The 15,327-nt window shown below is 39.7% G+C and overlaps 1 protein-coding gene across 6 annotated transcripts in view; it reads left to right on the top strand.

Annotated features, from left to right (window-relative positions):
- Positions 1–2,881: 2,881 nt before the first annotated feature.
- The window catches only part of RTEL1 (regulator of telomere elongation helicase 1), a 52,382-nt gene continuing 39,936 nt past the window's right edge, over positions 2,882–15,327 (top strand). For 3 of the 6 annotated variants that reach the window (XM_069802393.1, XM_069802373.1, XM_069802383.1), the window contains exons 1-14: positions 3,038–3,179; positions 3,322–3,439; positions 4,613–4,811; positions 5,181–5,274; positions 6,219–6,300; positions 6,915–6,975; positions 7,223–7,298; positions 8,016–8,100; positions 9,240–9,305; positions 11,139–11,292; positions 11,631–11,669; positions 12,318–12,396; positions 13,100–13,197; positions 14,526–14,581. In XM_069802393.1, the coding sequence (XP_069658494.1) occupies positions 3,175–3,179; positions 3,322–3,439; positions 4,613–4,811; positions 5,181–5,274; positions 6,219–6,300; positions 6,915–6,975; positions 7,223–7,298; positions 8,016–8,100; positions 9,240–9,305; positions 11,139–11,292; positions 11,631–11,669; positions 12,318–12,396; positions 13,100–13,197; positions 14,526–14,581 (1,212 nt within the window). In that variant the 5' untranslated portion in view covers positions 3,038–3,174. Of the gene's footprint in view, positions 2,939–3,036; positions 3,180–3,321; positions 3,440–4,612; positions 4,812–5,180; positions 5,275–6,218; positions 6,301–6,914; positions 6,976–7,222; positions 7,299–8,015; positions 8,101–9,239; positions 9,306–11,138; positions 11,293–11,630; positions 11,670–12,317; positions 12,397–13,099; positions 13,198–14,525; positions 14,582–15,327 lie in introns of those variants that run through there. The other 3 variants (XM_069802351.1, XM_069802355.1, XM_069802365.1) reach the window with 2 other exon arrangements.

The following is a 15,327-nucleotide window of genomic DNA, read 5'->3' on the forward strand; positions in this document are numbered from 1 at the left end:
GTTACTTCCCAACAGTAGAGAGATGGAAAGGCTCTGGATTATCTGGATTCAAAGGAATCAAATAATTTTGTGGTCAAACAAAAGTTTTAGACTGTTGCTATGGGAACCATCACATCTCCTCAGAAAGACAATGAATGGTAACTTAATCCTCTCCTATCTGAAAGGGGAAAAATAACCTTCATGTGAACTGCGGGAGTTTCACAGCCTGCCGTTGCTGCTCTTCAAACTCTTTTGTCCCATTCCTGAAGATTCTTGCTTGTCTGGGAAGAGAAATCCTGCCTAGGCAGCCTCTGAACAAAAATGATGATTATTCATTTTGTGTTTCTGTATAGCACAAGCTTTCTGCTTGCTGGGTTCTCTGCAGTTCAGTTCAGTCACGCACACACCCGCTTCCCCACAGAGTTTTAAGGATTATCTTTTCCAAGATTTTTCTTTTGTGCATTTTTTTTTCCTTGAAGGCACCACTTCAAATGAAAAATAGTTCATTCAAGACCTTCACCATCCACTAACGAGTGAACAGTGGAGACGCCCTGGTTCCTGCTGTCTGGGTAGCATGTAGATGCTGTTATAGGTACAGAGACTGGCCTTTCATATAATCCTCTGTGCCGCTCTGACCAACTTTTTAAACCTCTCCTCTTCTCCCTCGTCCTTCCTCTCCAAACTCTTGCCTTGTAAGAACTCAGGGTTTATCCTAGGGGGCCAAACACCACAATGACTATCCAGGTGTAACACCAATGCCTGCCTTTATCATGTCTATATCCTGACATAAACAGATGCTGTAGCTTCAGGAAAACATCACAATTCTTTTGCAACCTTAATAAGAAATAAATTTTTCTCTTTAAACTTACAAAATTTTATTTTCTCTGTTCTCTTTTTTTAGAAGAAACTGGTGTAGCAATGCTGAAGAGAGACTTGCCAATGCTGGCACTGCAGCCTTGGTCAAGTAAGGTAAATGGTGCAGAGGAACAACCCTCCAGAAGGATAAAGAGCCCTCAGCCAGTGCTGACTCATGTTTGCCGCTGGACACCAGCACATCTGCTGACTCACACTTCTTTTGGGGTTTGGTAGCCTTCCAGCTCTTCTCTCTCAGAAGGTTCAATCAATATCACTTAAATAAGTTAAAATAATCTGATTTGATACACTATTGATATTATTCTTCAATGCAGGAAAGATATATTTACAGGAAATAATAGTAACGACACAGCATTCCATATATTTATGATGAGTTTTAAACCTTTACTCTCCATTATAAATACCTTATCCCACACTCTATTTTACAAGCTTTACAAAGTCTTTTCTTTTGCAGCTTAATCTTGCACGGCTGGTATCAAGTCAAAGAGTTCACAGTCAGAAACACGAATAAAATCAGTTGTTACATTTTGTGTGGAGCGCTGTGAAGATCCGAAGGGATAATTCAGTGCTCTCTAGCCCCTTCACTACAGTTAAGACAGTTTACAATCCAGGCAAGTTCAGCTCAAGGAGTTTAAAGGCTAGCAACCAAAACAGCAACACCCATAAGGTCCCCTAACCGAACACCTGGAAGACACAGAATGTATCAGAAGTTTGAGAACAGGTTACCTAATACACTGAAGATTAAGGTCTGTTCCTTTTAATAGTTATTTTTCTTTCTTTAAATATTAGAACACTTCTAGATAAAAACAAGCTGTGCAGCTTGCTAGGAATAAAGGCGTTTTAAGGTTACAACAGAACAAGCCACATCCTGTCGTACATCTATACAGTAACCATCTAACAGCGTGAGAGGCAGCAATAAAGTACAGAGATGCACATAAAATATTTTCTTCTGACCTTCTTCCTCATACAGCTGCATAAAATATGGTTTTGTAAAATTTGGGGATCCAGGTAAATCATGCCTATCCATTTATTAAAACACTTGAGTCTTACAAACTAAGCAGTCCATCAACCCAGAGCAGTTCGGCATTCACTACAATCACATACATGTGGAACCAACCTGCAGCCTGAGCAACTGAAATGCCGACGCAGCCGTTCCTGGCCATGTGCACGGACACACTGACAGGGAACTGAAGGCTGAAAGAATCGTGCTGAAGCAAAGCACGGAACAAAGGAGCAGCACATTCAGCCCTAACAAAAGGTACCTGTCAGAATTCATTACGATTCTTGAAGCAGAAGCTAAAAGGCTCAACACAATGAGACAGAAACCTTCCTATCTTAAATGCTGAGAATTTCAGCAGAGAGTCATGTAGTATTCTGCTTTCTCCTATATGCAGCGGCACTGAAGGGCGGCAGATACGCAGCAAAAAGCACAGCAGTGCACTGGAGGCAAATTCTGGTTGAGGGCATCGTTTATCACACGTTCCCCTGAGTTGTTAATGAAGGGAAGAAACGGCAGTCCTTGGCGACCCTGGCCCAGGAGCCCTCACAGCTCCAGGGGAACCAACCAGGGCCGAGAGGCTTTCGAAATGCAGCCGCTTTCCTACTTTTAGCAACCAAATAGCCAATCACCTGCCTCTTCGGGGCCAAACCTTGGTCTCTGCCCCGGGGCACAGCGGGGAGAAGCGGCTGAGGGACCCTCCAGCTGAACCACCCACCGTCTGACAGGGGTTGGGGGTGTGGGGGGGCTCTTCCCAGGCCCAGGGCCCGCTTCCCTCCAGGGCCCAAACTCCCTCGGACTCGGTCCCCTCCTGCCCAGGGCCCCTCGGGCCTCCACAGCAGCTCACAGGAGACGGCACCAGACCCACCCCCTCAGCCCCGCTCGCTCCTCGCCCCTCTCAGGGGCGCAGAGACCCCCCCAGGCCCAGGCCCAGGCCCAGGCCCAGGCCCACCGGCAACCTCCCCACCCCGTTCCCATGGCAACGCCGCAGCTCTCGCGAGAGCGCCCGGCAGGAAGTTACGCACCGCGCGTGAGGGGGGCGGGCCCACGTGATACAGGCGCGGGGATTCCGAACGGCGGGAGCGGAAGGTGAGGGTTTGCCGCCGTGCCGTTCGCGTTGTCATGGCAACCGCCACCGGAGCGGCTGGGGGGGGGGTCCCGGGAACTCGGGCCCGAGCGGCTGAGGGGTCCCGGGAACGCGGGTCGGAGCGGCTGAGGGGGGTCCTAGGCCCCGGACAGGCTCCTCGGCACCGCCGCGGCCGGGCCCTGAAGTGGCCGTGAGCTTCCTGCGGTGCGGGTCCGCTGGTAACGTTCCGTCCCGAAATATGAGGTAAAATCCGGGCCTTTGGGTATTTCGTCGTGCAAATGAACCCCCCGCCGGTCCGGTCCGTGGCTTTACGTGGTGATACCGGCGGTAGGGTCCCCTCCCGGCGTGGCGGCAGGGTAAATGGCGGGCCTGCGGTTCGTTGCAGGGACTTGACGGGAAACATGCCCAAGATAACGCTGAACGGCATCACGGTGGATTTCCCCTTCCAACCCTACGAGTGCCAGGAAGCCTACATGGCCAAGGTGCTCGAGTGTCTGCAGAAGGTGAGTGCCTCCCCTGCCCGGAGGCGTTTCGGTTCATTTACTGCGTTTTATTTCTAACTAATAAAGGGCTTCTCTGAAAAGAGGTTGTCAGAATCCAAGTTTGCTTTTTGCTGTCCGTACGCCGCCTTTTGCAAATCTTCTCTGACCTTCTTTTACTTGTATTTTTGTTTTACTATATAGTTATTAAAAACCCAGAAGTGTGTGGGTGGCGGTCAATAGAAATGTAGATAGGATGTTTCTCCCTAAGTTGGGAAATGGAAGAAAAGCTGAGCAAGTAGGCCGTGTGTTCATGCAGTTTGTCCTTAGCTGTCTAGGGTTTGGTTTTGTATTGTTAGTCCTTGGACTGTTAGTGTAATTCAACATTTTATCTATGCTAGGATAATCTTACTGAATGAATGTCAAATAAGAAAATGTTTTTTACAATAGTTATCTTCGTTCTGGAGTTGGTTAAAAGATCTCTGTGGTCCGTTCTTCTGAGAGATCAAACAAACTTTTGGTAGAAACTTTGGCTTTCCACATGGCTCAGCCTCCCTCCATGTCCTGGGCAATGGCTTGGTTCCTGCTTGGTACCTCCTCGTTTTAAATTAGAAGTGTTGTAAGCCTATTATATACATAAATTCTTTTCATACTCTTGAACGCAAATTGTCATGGCAGTGCAAGCGCAGCTGCTCATTTTTCTGCAACTTGTAGTGTTGTTATGCTCTTTAAAATCATAACATCTAGTAGGATGAGGTGTTAAAAGTGCTTGCAAGATTTTCTGCCTAAACTATGACGTGGGATATAGCCTTAATTCTAAAGAAAACTAGCAGTCTGTAATCTAAGAGTCACTTTCTGGGTTTTTTTGCAATAACTTCTAATATTTTCATGTATTTTATGCTGAAATGTGGTGCACTCTAGTTGCTCTAAGAGTGAAGACTTCCTCTGCTGCATAAAGGATAATAGCTGGCTCCGGGTTCTAGTTTCAGCCTCACTAAGTCGTTTAGAGGGTCCTGCAGGTCACATGTTTATAATAACTTTATGTGAGGTATATGTGTGTTTCTGTCCTATGATAGAGTTTACCAGGTAGTGATTGTTTTTTTTTACTGAGGAAATGCAGTACTGCACAAAGACCTGCTAGCTGAATTTCCAAATTCTTCATTTGTTCCCTTTTTCTTTTATTTCTCTTCAATAAAGAAGGTAAATGGCATTCTGGAGAGTCCTACAGGCACAGGAAAGACCCTCTGCCTGCTGTGTTCCACTCTGGCTTGGCGGGAACACTTCAAAGACACTATCTCAGCCCGCAAAATTGCACAACGTATGAATGGAGTGGAACTCTTTCCTGAGAGACCCGTGTCATCCTGGGGCAATGCTGCCACAGATGCTGATATCCCAAGTAAGTACTGTGATTTTTATGCTCAGTAGGGGTGATACAGGAATGTTAATGAACACTTGCTTTTATCTATCTTTTGTAATAATTATGTAACTATAAAAGTCATGGAGCCATTGTTTAGCAGCTGAAGCATGGTTTCACCATTTTATAGATTTTAAAGCTGTTTTATGTATTTTTATGTTTTCTTAGAACATTAGAAACTCATTTAGCTCATTTTGTGCATGTGAATAGTTAGATGACAAAATTTCTTGCTGTCTCTACAGGGCAAACTGTTACCATAGTACCAGCTGGGAAAGGAGGCTAATAATATCTCTAGTTCTTCTTTCCATGCTAATAATGTTTTTCTGTTTTTTTTTCTCCTCTATTTGGCAGCTTATTACACTGACATTCCTAAAATAATTTATGCCTCCAGAACTCACTCACAACTTACACAGGTCATTAATGAATTAAAGAACACAGTCTACAGGTAAATATGATTTAGGATAATGTTCCTATTCAAAGAAAAGGTGGAGAAACCCATCTAGTTTAGTTATTGTTTGAATTTATGTGGATGAATGTATAAAAACCAGATATCCACTGAAAGGTAGTTCTCTTAATGTGCATGTATAAAACCTGCATTTCTTGTTGGGTTGGGTTTGGTTTTTTTTCATACTTCACAGCCTCTCTTGTCTCCTTCCTTTCTTGTTATAGAATCTCCTGATCTTGGTCTGGTTTTGGTTCTTTACTTCACACATTTACTTCCAAAATTCCTTTTTTTTTTTTCTTTTCCTTTTTTTCCTTTTTTTTTCTGGGGCATTTCTGTAAGGCAATGGGAAGCCATTACAAAGCTGAATTCCTTAGGCTGGTGTAAATCTATGAAGAACTTTGTGGTTTTGCTATACCAATGTCTGTCACAGTTTTCAGCTGTTGACATGCCAGTGTGTTGACCAAGCTCTTTGGACAGGCAGTAATCATTTGTTTGTAAGTTTCTTGTAAAGATACAGCCTTGCCATAGGAAAAAAAGTATTGCAAATGTTTGTAGTGCATTAGTTCTTACTCTAAAAATCACAGCCAGCTTGCAGTAACTTGTAATAGATGACAGGTCCCAGTTTATTGGGCTGAACTGTCATAACAGAACCCAGATTTTATAGTGGATGATGTAAGCTGCTACTCATTACCTCCTGCTGTAAACTGCTGCTTATTACCACCCACTGCTACCAGTAGAAATGCAGTACCATAAAGTCAAATAACATATATAGCTGTTACAGGCAGACAAACTTACTGTTTCTGATTCTGACCCTTATTTTGGGCTTATCTATTTCTCCTGAACCTTTCACTTTTGATATATTATACCCAGCCTAGGCATGTACAACTGTGTTCTTCTCTCTTGCCTTATTTTTAACATCACTTTTGTGTATTCTGTTTGAACAGACCGAAGATATGTGTTTTGGGTTCCAGAGAGCAGCTTTGCATCAATCCTGAAGTGAAGCGACAGGAGAGCAACCACATGCAGGTGAGAACAGAGCCTTGGAAGCATGTGCAGTGAGAACATGGAGGTGTTTTGTTTTGGCGTATTGTGTGTTAATTCTTAACTCTGACTTTGTTTAAATACTTGAGGCTGTAGAGAAAGACAGTAGTTCTAAATGTGTTTTGAGGAACTTCTAGTTTCTAGTTTTGTGAGTGCAAAATTTAATTCTGAGTCTCTGGTAGTGTTTTCCATCCAGAGAAGGATGTCATTGTGTAGAACATGAGAGTTAATAGCTGCAATTTACTTTCTGATCTGCCACTGAAGTGTTTTTCAAGAGCAACAATAATTTCAAAATAGTGCTTCAGTGACTGATTTACCTGTTATTTTTTTACAAGTAATATCAAAGATTATTGTGTTGAAAAGTATTAGTGGCAAAATACAACAAAATTTCCTCTGAGCATCTAAGTGTTCTGTGCTGCATAAAAGAGAGCCTAACCTGTAAGGTGGACAAAGGGACACATAATTTTAAAACTGAACTGTGATTAGCATTTATTCATTAGCTGGTGTTGCAGAAAACTAATAGCTCTTCACACCTTAACACGCTTTTCAGTACTTGATGGGCTGTGCAACTCTTGGCTAAAATATACTATGTTTTACAGATCTACATGTGCCGAATGAAAGTGATGGCTCGTGCTTGTCATTTCTATAACAATGTGGAAGGTGAGTTTGGCTGTGGAAGTAAAGCCCTGTTTTTTGGAGAGGGAGAGATTTGCTAGGCAGGTAGAGAAGTTTGGAAGAGTTGGCAGAATCTGCAGGTGCATGCGTGTGTGGGTGTGTGTTTTGCTCTGTGTTAATGTCTTTCAAGAATGAAATGTTAGGAAGTGGATGAGCATGATGATCAGGGTAACAACAAATCTTTGTGTGATGCCTTTATCTAAGCTTGTGGTTTTAATGTAATTTTTGCCAGAAAAGAGTACAGAGAAGGAACTGATTGACTCAATCATGGATATTGAAGACTTGGTTAAAAATGGAAACAAGCACAGGTGAATGATCCCCTCTGACCTTCCTCCCCCTTACTTGTGAAAGTAGTGAAAACTGTTTCTCTGCTTATTTTTATTAATACCTTGGTATGAACTTGATGTACACTAAAGTAGCAGAACAATGATGAGAGCAAAGTGGAGTGGCTAAATACGTTGCAGAGACAGCTTCCAACAAAATCATGTGTACACTAAAGCTTTAACTTCTGTTACTGCAGTTTTCATCATACAGCAATTTCTTTCAATCCTTACTTGTGTAAAGACTGAATCAGATCAGAGTCAGGCTCACCAATGTTTTATTTCTCACTTGAGTAGAGGCTACCAATATCATCTGACATGATAAATGATATTGCAGTTTTGTTTCAGATGTAAGAGGATGAGGTGACTGATTTGTTGAGATAAAATAGTCTAGTGCAGCATTTACCTCTAGCTTAAAGGGGTGAAATGATAATGCAGTAATAAATGCCACTCTTTCTCCTTTAATTTATTTTTTCTTTGTTTTGTTGAGCTGCACAGGTAGGTATTATTTTCTACACTTCTTTTTACTTGTCTTCTGTGAATGGAGCTAACCATCTGCCCTAAAATTAAACATGCCAGTTTCAACTCCTTAAAAAGTTGATCAGAAACCCTTGAGGCTATGAAACATAGTACATGAATGTTGAAAGCACTCTTAATATTTCTGCAAGTATTACTTTATAGTTTGTACTACTTTTTTTTAAACAGAGCTTGTCCTTATTATCTCTCTCGAAGCCTGAAGCAGCAAGCAGATATTATTTTTATGCCTTACAACTATTTACTAGACTCAAAGGTAACATATATCTTTGCTTTTAAATGCAATTGTTCTTCTATTTATCTTATATTGTCTTTTAATGGATAAGCTGTGAAGAACTGATGCATATCAAGTGAATGCATTATGTGGTATACTTCAAAACTAATCAAAACCCAGTTCAAATTCAGAACCATAGAGGATGTTTTTTCTCTGTAAAGTTTTTTCCCACAGTCAAGAAATATTTTCTTTTTTCTTTTTTGTTTGAGATCTTGTATTTTTATAGAATTAGCTTTACAGAACGTGATGTCCTTGTTGTTCGGTGATATTCACCTCCTGAACACAAATCTTCAGTCACATACTGTGCGGTATTTTTGCATGCATTCTGAGACGTTTTTGTTTCTGCAGCCAGCTGCATGATTTCTAGAATAAGGAAACTTTCTCAGTAGAGATTGGACATCTCTCTTGGAAATAATTGCTGACTTTGTGAAAAAAGCTGTTGCAATAAGTTGTCCGTATTTCATGGATAGAAAATGAAACTTTTGAAAACTCTGTTGAGGAAACAAATTTGCTGACATCTTCATGCAACTTGGAGTAATTAATGAATTATAGTAAAAGCCAGATTACATTCTACTGCTACAAAAGGCAGAAAGACCAAATGTTTAATAAATTAAATAAAATTTAAAAAATCTCTGACCACCTTAAGCAAAGAAGCACTGTAAAATGAAGTTATGCGATCTGGTATCGTTGGGGGTGTTTTCACAGCATCCGCTTCTTGCAAAGACGACACAAGCATAAATTTGTAAAAACAAGGCAAATGCCCCTGCTTTGCACCCCACTCCTTCCACATTCCTGTTAGCCAAAATAGTGACTGAAATTAATTCTGATAAACTTGTGCATCCTGGTATGGTACATCTGTTTTCTTCATTATTACAATGTCAGTTGTAACCTCCATAAACTTTTACATGATGCATTTTAGCACCTTCAGTTCCAGAGAAAACGATTCTGTGGTTTATATATTAGGTAGCCACAGCGATTACTTGCTGTATTGTAAAAAAAAAGTAAATGTTCAAAATACATGAAAACCTAAATCTGTCTCATGAGCCAATTTCTCAGTCAATCAAATCTATATTTCTCTGTGGCCTTTTTGTCCGTTCCCTCGTTCTCTTTTTCGTCTCTAGAGCCGGAGAGCGCACAACTTGGACTTGAAGGGGACTGTGGTAATACTTGATGAAGCTCACAATGTGGTAAGTTGTTTCTGGTCTGTTGCCATTTTTCAAAATTCATCCAAAGAGAAGAACAGACCCGTGCCCTGCTAGAAACAGTCTGTAAAATCTATACTCGGCTATATGTTGTTAATGTTCATTGTCATTAACATTTCTTGTTTCTGTGACAGTTAAGGCTTTGTAGTTTAATTAACAGTCCTTTGACACTACTGTGATTTTCCACAAGGCGATAGTTTCTTCCTGAAGGGTGGGTCTCCAAATTTAGGAGGGCACTCATCTTCTTGTTTGGAGAGTTCTCGTCCAGGATGTAAGAAATCATGAAAGATCCATTCTTGAAGCTCAGCTGCATCAGTTGTCCAAGTGTAGTAGATGGCAAACATGACTCTTGTAATATTTCCAGGTCTTCACTCAGAGAGAAAAGAAGAAAAAAAAAAATGCTGCATTATGAGATCTTTCTCTTAGCTGGCTCAAAACTGCAGCCCTTTGCCTAAATAATGAAGTGCAAAGGAACATTTGAAACATGTCCCTTTTTTCTGCCACATGCACAGCCTCCCAGTGGGATTTCTGCTAAACAGCTGCAAAGTTTATTTTCTGATTGCATGTTCTTTCATTAAGCAGGCCGCGGGAGGGTGTGCTATGTTTGAGTAGAGATGGTCACAGAGTTGCATTCAGTATTTGCTCCTTTTATCAGAACATCTTTTTTTCTGTTGAAAAATGGGTGGAAATCCAGTCATAGTTGTTTGGGTTTTGTTTTGTTGTTTTTTTCCCTTTGCAGTGTTTAAAAAATATTAATTGATGCAGAAATTAACCAGAACAGCTATTCTAGAACTCCTTGTTTTGCAGTAGTTCTCCTGTGGTACTGTCTGTTCTAGGTTAATATGTTGAAACTTAGTAATTACTCTGAAATAAAATTGACTTCTTTCTGATTAGATTGTTTACACGTGGAGCTAGTTCAGCATTTTTTTCTTTATAACTTATTTCTTCATAGGTATTGCAGTAAAATTTTTGTGTAGGTTAGTAGTCCTTACTATTTCTCTTCATTCCTCAGGGAAAATGATTCTTTTTGTGAAAGAAAAGTTTGTGACAAAACAATGTGACTTATTTTTCAAGGTCATAAAGAGTTTTGTCAAACTTACCAGTTTGGTGAGTGTTTTTTTTAATAGGAAGTCAGTATGTTTCCTTCCTTGTCTATAATAATATTTGTTCTGGCATGCATTTTGGCCCAAATTCTACATATGAATAATATGCATGTTACGGTTTGGGGTTTTTTTTCTTTTTTCATGACCCCCCCTTCCCTTTTTTCTTCATGCCCACATCTCTGCAAGATCATGAGGGGCAAGGACCGTCTTTTCATATGAGCGAATATAGGGATATGAGTATTTCCTAGAGTGTGAGGGGGACCAGGAAGTAGCTCTTTTGAAGGACAAACTGATTCTCTAACTAAAAAATGTTCTACTTGGACAACTTGTCGTCAGGCAGCAAGCTATTTGGCAACTGCATGGGAGAAACAAAAGGATGTCAAGAAAAATGAATTAGCAGCAACACTAAGAACACAGGGGAGGTGGCACCTATTAAAAACAAAAGGGATCTTAATGATGACAGTGATTTGCTACTAGATAGGAATGGTAGAATGTTGATAATGTGGAAGAGGCAAAAATCTTTTCTACATTTCAGAAAAAAAGAATGCCTAGTAATAGTTGAAATCTTCAGGTGTTTATAAATTGTCCTTTGGTCTGAGCTGGAGATCAGAAATCATATCAAGCCTGGTCATCTGGACTTTATCATCTATGAAATTGCCTGAGCAAATTGCACATTGAGCAGTCCAAGTAATGCTTCCATTCTTTGATGTTTTAGGAGAAGTTGTGTGAGGAGTCATCTTCTTTTGACTTGACACCCTATGATTTGGTTTCAGCAATGGATGCTATAAATGTCGTACTGGAAGAACAAGCAAAAGTAGTTCAACAGAATGAAATAAATGCTGAATTCAATATGGAGTTGGCCAATTCAGGTGTGTTGACAACCACAAACCGCTCTTTCACTGGGATTATAGGGTGCCACTACCAAGAACTGGGAAATAACTTTTCCTAACAGTTTCTGGAAAATTTACTCTCATTAGAAGATAAATTATTGTTAATTAGTAATCACTGCCAGACAAACACGGAAAGATTTGGCCAAACCAATGTGACACGAGGGATCATGAAAGAGAACAGTGAGTGGAGTACAGAAGATGTCTTTCTGTGTACACAGTTCTAGCCTTCATGCCCATAACTTCTGAAAAGGCGTAAAGAAAATAAGAATGAAACAGACATGTAACATCCTCTTTGAAATCTTTCCTTTCTTCAACAGGACTGAACATGGAACTTGAAGATATAGCAAAGATAAAGAGTAAGGTTATTTTTTGTGTTGTTGAAAATTGTTGAAACAGTTTCAAAAGCTGAACAACTATAAACCAGGTTCACGTAGCATTTCTGTAGACGTTGCTCATAACTGAGAAATTCATGGAAGTTTGTTGTCTCTTTTTTCCGGAGAATTTTGTGGGACGTTTAGTTACAGTTTTTTCCCAAGAAGATGAGATATTTGGCAGATGAATGCATTACTTTCTTCTTTGCTAGAAATTCCCTTGTTTTCTAATCTTGTCAGTGTGCTGGAATTGTATTAGTTGCATCATTCTGCTGTAGGAACACAATGCTGTATAAAGCTAATAGCAAGGGCTTGATGTCTCATGTTTACAAAGCATTTCCAAGAACAGCTTTCCTTTTCTTAGGGAAGAGTTTAACATTTTGCTGATAACTTAAGCTTCATCTAAGAATTGAGGTCATAAAAGTTTTTGAAGTTGAATACGAGTATTTAGAGATGATATCTAGGAAACTGTTTTTGATCATTTTGATTTGTTTACAGAATCAAGAAAATAGCTAGGTTGCTGTCTTTGGTAACAGCCTTTGTAATAAAGTACATTTGAAAAAAAGGCTTAGATGTGTCCCAGAAGTGAGTTTCTGTGAACCCTAACTTCTATCCCTCTTGGTTCTCTTGAAGAAATTCTTCTTCAGCTAGAAAGTGCTATTGATGCAGTGGAGCTGCCACCAAATGATAGTGGAGTCACCAAAGAGGGAAGGTAAATTTCTTCTTGTTAATATGTTTACATGTTAAAAGTATAGCAGATTCTAGACCCAGGTGAAACTGGGTCAGTTGTTAGGATTGGTAGCAGCTGTTAGGATTGATAGTACTATTCTAGTTTCTGGGAATAGTGTTTGTTCAGGGGTTTGGGTTTCCTTAAATCCCCTTTCTGTAGTAATCATTTCTGGTGGAAGTCCCTTTTAAAGTGTTTCAAGAGTGGAAAATCCTATGCTGTGTGTATGCCTGTCGGGTATTCTGAACTGGAAGAAGCTCCTCACTGTGCTGCTTTCAATTTTGCATCATGATTTAAACAGAGGTACTAGTGTTGCAGTGATTTGGTCTGAGGTACCTCAGAGCTCTGTAAGTCTATTTCTAAACTAATGCATATTGTATGTTGTAAAAAAATCATGGAACTTGCATGCAAATCTGTTTCTAAATTAGTATGTATTGTATGCTGTAGAGAAATCATGGAAGATGTGAAGGACGTAGTCAGTATGCTTTCTGTCATGTCAATATTGTCTGCTGTCTTTATAACCAAATACTTACTTCTATTCCTGTAAATTTGTCTTTGTCATGGAGACAAGAACATGTTTTGCTACTAGATGGTGAAATTGCTGCTGTTATAAAAGAGTAACAGTAATTGTGTCCATACGATTATTTACAGTGATGACCCACTTGTGCTTTTTCTTTGTAAATTGCAGCTACATCTTTGATCTGTTTGCAGAGGCCCAAATAACATTCCAGACCAAATCATCGCTCTTGGAGTCACTAGAGCAGATTTTACAGTTTCTTTCAGGCCGTAAGTGTAAATTTGTTAGTTGTTTCACTCAGACTTTTCTCTTTGATATAAGTAACTGGAAGTTTGCATTGTTTGGGGAGAGGAGGAGAAAGGCTTGTTTAAATTTAGATTATAAAGCTTTTAAAAGCTAAAATCTGACACTGAGGACCTGTGTCTTTATTGTTGCTGCAAGATCCTCTGCAGGGAAACATGTTTTATGTCTGTTCTTGCAACAGAACTAGTTTTAAGAACCACTTCTGTGTCAAAACCTGAATGTGTACCAACGTATGTGTGTACATACACGTGCATACGTAGAGGGTTTTTGCCCACAACAGTATTTTTCTCTAAAACCAGAAGGATTGTGGGGTGGAGCTTGTTTACATTTTGCTGATGGTGTTTTTAGTGTCTTGAGTTCTTCCCTGGTCATGGAGTTATGAAACAGGAATGCTGGGAGTCACATAATGTGGGGTTTGTTTGTTTGGTTTTTTTCTTGATTTAGCAAGCTTCTGCTCTACTGTCTATCAGCATCTTGTTCTTAATTTGCCCTTCTGCAAAGAAAAATCTCCAACTTCTACATGTGCTAAGAAAATTTAGTTCTTACTAGCATACTTTTCAGTAAAAATCATTGAAGAGAGCAAGCCCACTCCATGGAGACTAGAGTATAGACTGTCAGTTCTGCAAGTGCATCCTTTGAGAACACATCTATCCTTCCTTTTTTTTTCCCCAGCATCTTTCTCCTTTTAGGCTGTTTGCACTCTGGCTTAATAGGCGCATATGTTTATCATTTCTGTGGTCAAATTCTTGTCTTCAGTGTATTTCATAACGTTCTTTTAACTGCTCCTCTGTAGTCACTGTTTTAAATATAGTCTCCTCTTCTACTTCTTCCTAGAAGCTTGGAGATGATTGTAAAGGGCTATTTATAGCTATAGCAAAGGTTAGTTTTGTCTCTCTGCATAATGGGGTAGTCAATGCTCTATTCTTTTTTTTTCATGAGACTAATATTAGTTTTATGAGCTTTTGAAAAAGTAACCAAACAGTTTAATCATGCTTACCTTTGTTTTAATTATCTCCTTTCCAATTTTTAATGTAGAGGAGCCTTAAGAAGTTTATGTAATTTGTCTCAGATGACAGCTTCCCAATGCATCAGAGACATGAAACTTCCTTTGGAATGCCAGTTTTAACATTTCTCCTTGCATCTTGAACAATGATGAAAAACTTGAAATAATTTGTTTCAGATTATATTTTCAAGTCATTGTATGCAGTGTGTTGTGCTGTTCAGATGAGATAGGGATATATACAAATGGGTGTATACTTGTGTTGTAAAAGTAATCATGTGTTATTCTGTCTAGGTACTGGGATATTTGTCAATACGTCTGGATTGCATAAGCTCTCAGATATTATCCAGGTAAATAATTCTGCTTCTATATATGTCTGAAGGATAGAAGAGTTCGTTTTAAAAACGTGGAAAGACATTGGATCCTTTTTTATTCTTGATTGTATGTACACTTGTGCAGTGATGGAAGTCTATGGGTTTTTGAGGAGAAAGCTGCTGCCTAATGGGATGTTCTACTTTGATTGTTACCAGGCTGTTCTTTTACAGTTTTGATGTCCCTTTTTGGAGATGCTTGATTTAAATTTGTCTGGTTTTAGCCTCCACCAGGTGGAGCTGGGTTATTGAGCTGTTTACTTTCTAGCAGCAATATTTGGGAATATGAGACCTTCTCATGAAATAACAGGACCGACTAAGGAAAAAAAAGCAAACAAAAGATAATTTAACTCTATTTTTTTTATTTAATTATTAAATTAAGGGATCTGTAAAATAAAAATCTTTGTAGTGCCACGAGAACTGAATGTGACACTTGTAGGTATCCATATGGTGCTGTCAGTCCTCTCCCTGTTTTGCACTTGCAAAACATTGATTATGAAAAACCTGGGCCCCATAAAATTAGAAGGTGCAATGGGCCAGTGGCCTGAAATTCAACTTCTGGCTTCCCTCTGAAGTTGACCAAAGCTCTAATAGTTTTGAGTGGTACTCAAAAAGAGAGTAATGTTTGGACAGCTTGAAGTTCAAACAAAATAGCATCTTAGCTATAGTGTTACATATTGGAAAATCTGCTGACACTTGGGATTAAGTTCACTATATTCCCAGAA

The sequence above is a fragment of the Haliaeetus albicilla genome, chromosome 2 (genome assembly GCF_947461875.1).
Source record: "Haliaeetus albicilla chromosome 2, bHalAlb1.1, whole genome shotgun sequence".
NCBI classification, from domain to species: domain Eukaryota; kingdom Metazoa; phylum Chordata; class Aves; order Accipitriformes; family Accipitridae; genus Haliaeetus; species Haliaeetus albicilla.